Below are 5,000 nucleotides of genomic sequence, written 5' to 3' on the forward strand. Positions count from 1 at the left end.
TGCGTTGAAGGGAAGGAAGAAGAACCGAGTCTAGATAAATTAATCAATCTTGAGAACTTTTTCTTTAACCAAGCCTCTAAGAGTGACTGTGTTGGTTGTGTTTATTGAGAAATTGAAGAAGTCGAGGTCACGGTGCAGAGAAGGAACGGAGGAAGATTTTACGAAATTATACAGACAAGCAGACATGTCGTGGATTAGGGACTTTCATCAAGAGATCCTAAAAAGCGACAAGTATCCGCAGATGAAGTCATCATTAGCACTTTGTCAAGACGAAGAAGGGATACTACGAAGTCAAGGAAGAATTGGCATGTCTTCCCTACCGTACGATACACGATTTCCCATACTGTTGCCGAGAAGTCAATATTTCACTAAGCTGGTGATTCTTAAGTGCCATGATCAAGTGATGCACAATGGAGTGGCAAAGACCTTGGTTCAAGTTAGATCAAGGTATTGGATTGTGAAGGGCAGACAAATGGTGAAGAGTATAACCAACAAGTGTGTATTGTGCAAGAAACTTGAAGGTCGTCCATATGGAACGCCACCTACCTCTCAACTTCCAGGGTTCAGATTGTCCGACGAATTTGCATTTAAAAGTATAGGAGTTGACCTTGCGGGCCCCGTTTATATCAAGGACATTTATCACAAGAGTGATGATATGGACAAGGCATACGTCGTGTTATACACATGTGCCTCCAGTCGTGCAGTTTATCTCGACGCCGTCCCGAGGTTCAGAACCGAAGCTTTCGTGAGAAGTTTTAAAAGGTTCATTGCCAGACGATGTGTTCCTAATCTTGTAGTGTCAAATAATGGATCCACTTTCAAGAGCGAAGAGATGGAAAAGTTGCTAGCAGACCACCGCATAGAATGGAAATTTAATGTCGCGTTAGCTCCTTGGTGGGGAGGATTTTTTGAACGTCCCGTTAGATAAACGCTGTCTCAAGAAAACCTTAGGAACCCCGAGAGTCAGCTATGAAGAATTGCTCTCTGTTGTTGTGGAAATAAAGGGAATACTGAATTCACGACCTCTCACGTACGTGGATGACGAATTACGAATTCCGTTGACGCCGTCACAATTGATTATTGGTCGTCGCCTGTTGAGTAAAGAAGAGAAAACTCCCTCGGAAGAGCCTCAGACCAGAAATGAATTGTCAAGACGTACGAAGTATCTGTCAACTGTTCTTTCGCAGTTTTGGAGACGTTGGCAGAAGGAGTACGTGACAGATTTACATGCCCATCATAATTGCCAACTGAAAAACAGGCAACCAAGCGTCATTGTAGGAGACGTTGCTTGTATTCACAAGGACAGGACGCCGAGACTATTTTGGAATTTGTGAGTGGTCAAATCCCTCATTACAGGACGAGGTGGATTTCACCGAGCAGCAGTGGTGAGAACTAGAGGTGGAGATCGAGTAATCGACGTGACAAGACCCTTGAAGAAGTTGTTTCCTGTAGAACTTAGGAGTACATGAACGTCAGAACGGAAACACTGATTTTCCAATTGCCTTTGTGGGAAACGCTGAACAAGAACACATAGCTCAACATTAAGGATTGCAAAATAAACAATGATGAAGCCTCTCCCTTTTTTCTGTTTACGTCGCTACGAACTTCAGTCGTTAATTGTTGATTGGCCCTTGTCAATCAAGGAGGGGAGTGTGTTAGAAATAGATTTGACATAATTAAGCATACTTTACGTGTGGCGGGAAGAAGATCACGTGTGAAGAAGGACTTAGTCTGAGTTTTTGATCGATCGTAGGATCACTTCCAGTGTCAAGTTTGAGTATTGAGTTTTAGATTTCAAGGCCTGAAACCGTCGAGTGAAGTGGTAATTCGAATGGAAAATTGTAAAGAGATCATTCACCAGGAAGTGAATTAAATATACAAAAAATATTCATTACACGCGCCTCGTTGGGTATTTACCATCCCATATCCAACGCGCGCTCATTGTTAATTATTCACTTGTCTACAGACGGGAAGATCGCTTGCCAACTTTTCACCGACAGTAGAAAAGTATTCATTTAGGATATGCGCTTTCTTACATAACATAACATAACATAACATAACATTTATTCAAGATGGAGCAACCAAAAAAATAAAATAAAATACAAAACACCTTGAAAAGGAAAACTGGAGGTTAACCCTATACTGATAAAAGATAAAACAGATATAAACTATATACAATAGAAATCCAATAAGAACTATTGACAAGCAGTAAAATTAAATAACTAATGATCAATAAGAACAATAAGATAAGCAAAACAATCAGTTAAGAGATATTTAGAAAGCGCTTCAGCGCATTCTTAAAACGACCCAAGCTCCATGCCTCAACAACAGAACCTGGTAGATTATTCCAGTGCCGTACGATTCGGATAGGAAAAGAATATTTATACGGATTACACTTGGCTGCTTTAAGATAAAGCTTATACGGATGGTTAGCGCGGTTTGAATTGCACTTAGTGAATTCAAAACGATCATCGAAGTTTAGTATGTTCATGTCAAATACGATCTTGTAACATTCAACTAAAGAAAGAAACAGTCTGCGTGCTTCGAGTGTAGGCCACTTCAGCATCCCTGAACGATCTTCATAATCCATCTCACCCCGCGTTTTTGACCTAAAGCAAGCTGAAATCTTTCTAACGCTAGCACATCTTTAACCAAATATGGATTCCATACCGGGGCGGCGTATTCTAGAACCGGGCGCACAAGAGATTTGTATAAAGTAGAGAACTCACTGGGATTCGACGAGCCCACTGTTCTGTGAACCAAACCCAATAATTTATTAGCCTTATTAACGGTCACGTTAACCTGTTCGCTCCAGGATAAATTCGAAAAAACCACAATGCCCAAATCCTTAACGTGCTTTACGCTTTTAAGGCTCGTGCCCAATGAGTATGTAGGGAGGGAGAAGTCAAGTTTGTGTGTAATACGTAGGATTAAAGCGTAGGATTAAAGCGTAGGATTAAAACGTAGTTGCCATTTAGATGCCCAGGATAGTAGCTGATCGACATCGAGTTGCAGGGCTTCACTGTCCTTAGCTATATTTGACAGTTCTCTGTATACTTTGGTGTCGTCAGCAAACATCCTTAGTGTCGAAGAGATATTAGATGATAGTAGTAGTAGTCAGGTGTTTCAATTGACCAGTCTGATGTCTTTAAACCGAGTATAGGCTGTGACGCTGAACTGTAAGCAGCTTGTTTAACCAAGTTCCAATATGACTTACAGTCTTTTACTTCGTCAAATAGATCCACGTAGAACCTGCTTTTAGCAACTCTGACTTCATGCGAAATCCTGTTCCTTAATTAGCGTTATTTTGTCCACAGTTCTTGATTGTTTGAGTTTTATCCTCTAAGAAGAGTTTTGTAACGTAAATTCATCAAATGGCGTATTTGTGGAGTAATCCAGGGTAAGGACTCGCGTCTAACCTTGATCCCGCTGAAGGGCGCATGCTTGTTACATATTTCACCAAAGATGTTTTTCCACGCCCAATAACAATCATCCAGATCGTCGAATACTTCGAATACGGAACAAGAGCCCCCGCGATGTCCCTTAGAAAATTTGGCCTGGACAAAATTTTTGTGAGAACGGACTTAAATTATTTTTGGAGGGGGCCGCTTGATCTTTGTTTGGACCATTCTCGTCCCCAGAGGCCGCGATTCTTTCGGTCAGCACCTTGGTGCTGACCGAAAGAATCGCGGCCTCTGGGGACGAGAATGTGTTTGGACGGACGCATGTACAAGCATGTGATCCGAGATTCCAAGTTCGATTGTTCTTGTATTTTTGATCAGATTACGATTACTACTTATTACCAGGTCAAAGTGAGTTACCCTGGTAGGCTTGTCGTTGATAGCCATGTAGTCGAATTGAAGAAGCAATTTCTGTAATTTTGGCCAGAAATTGAGGTAATTGAACCGCAGTCGAACGAGCACTATCACACTTTAAATCGCCAACAATAACCACTTAGCGGCGTTTGATCCAAAGTTTCTCCAGTAATCCTGAAGTCGTTCAAAAACTAAAGAATCTGAAGAAGGTGGGGGGTCTATAAACTGTTCCTATGTTAAAAATGGACGAATTTGCCATGATCTTAAGTCATATCGCCTCGATATCGGATGATTCTAGGGATCTTAGCCGAGTTGAGCATATGTGGTTGGCGATGTAGAAAAAACATCCACCGCCGATGGTATTAGCTTCTCTGTCCCTTCAGATAATCTTATAGTTGTCAATTTCGAGCTGGTGGTTGGAGATTTTTCGATCCAAGTGGGTTTCTGTAATTGCAAGAATGTCAAACTGGCATACATTCAGCAACACTTTCATCTCGTCGACCTTATGTCAGTCTAAGGGATCGATTGCATAAGCCGGGCTGAATGGGCATACTTATCGTGAGTGAGTTCGTGCATTTTAGTATCTTGCTGCTGTGAACAACTTATCATAGTCATCGTCCTTGTGGCGCACGGCTACACGCGAAGAGACGCGAGACGAAGAGACGCGAGATCGAATTCAAAGCAGAAAAATATTTATAACGCGATGGTTCTTTTTTAATTTGGTTGTGAAAGGCTTTTCCGTAATGTTCTTTTCACGTTTTTTACTTCTACATAGGGAGGAATGGCGTTGGAATTCCCAAACAGTGCTTCCGAATAGCGAGTGTTTACTCAATGGTCCTCAATGGCTGAATGAACACATTGGTTCGATTGATAAATGCTTGGCACAATGACCGCTTGAACACGCTGGTTCGATTCACAAAATGTTTGGCACCATGGCCAATTGAACACACTTGTTTGATTCACAAAATGTTTTGTGACGACTGTATAAACTGGTTTGGTAGAAACAGGTCGATTGGTGTATTCCGTCCATGCAATAATGGTCATAGTGGAACACACAAGAAGGAAGCAAGATCTAGAAATAACGTAGAAAATCCTCCTTGCTGTTCTTAAGGACGGTGCCTACTAATTAAAGATATTTTTGCCCCGGTGTGTGATTATGCAGGAAATGTAGATCTTAACAAGTGT

General features: G+C 41.5%; 1 protein-coding gene across 1 annotated transcript; it reads left to right on the top strand.

The window, feature by feature from the left end:
- Positions 1–184: 184 nt before the first annotated feature.
- Positions 185–928, top strand: LOC137991219 (uncharacterized). The gene has a single exon (XM_068836334.1). The coding sequence runs from the start codon at positions 185–187 to the stop codon at positions 926–928; it is 744 nt and encodes a 247-aa protein (XP_068692435.1).
- Positions 929–5,000: the final 4,072 nt, after the last annotated feature.

This window comes from Montipora foliosa, chromosome 2 (genome assembly GCF_036669935.1).
Source record: "Montipora foliosa isolate CH-2021 chromosome 2, ASM3666993v2, whole genome shotgun sequence".
In the NCBI taxonomy this organism is placed as follows: Eukaryota; Metazoa; Cnidaria; class Anthozoa; order Scleractinia; family Acroporidae; genus Montipora; species Montipora foliosa.

What these genes read in the sequence shown, in the direction of transcription:
- LOC137991219 (XM_068836334.1), top strand. Translation starts at nt 185, where the DNA reads ATGTCGTGGATTAGGGACTTTCATCAAGAGATCCTAAAAAGCGACAAG.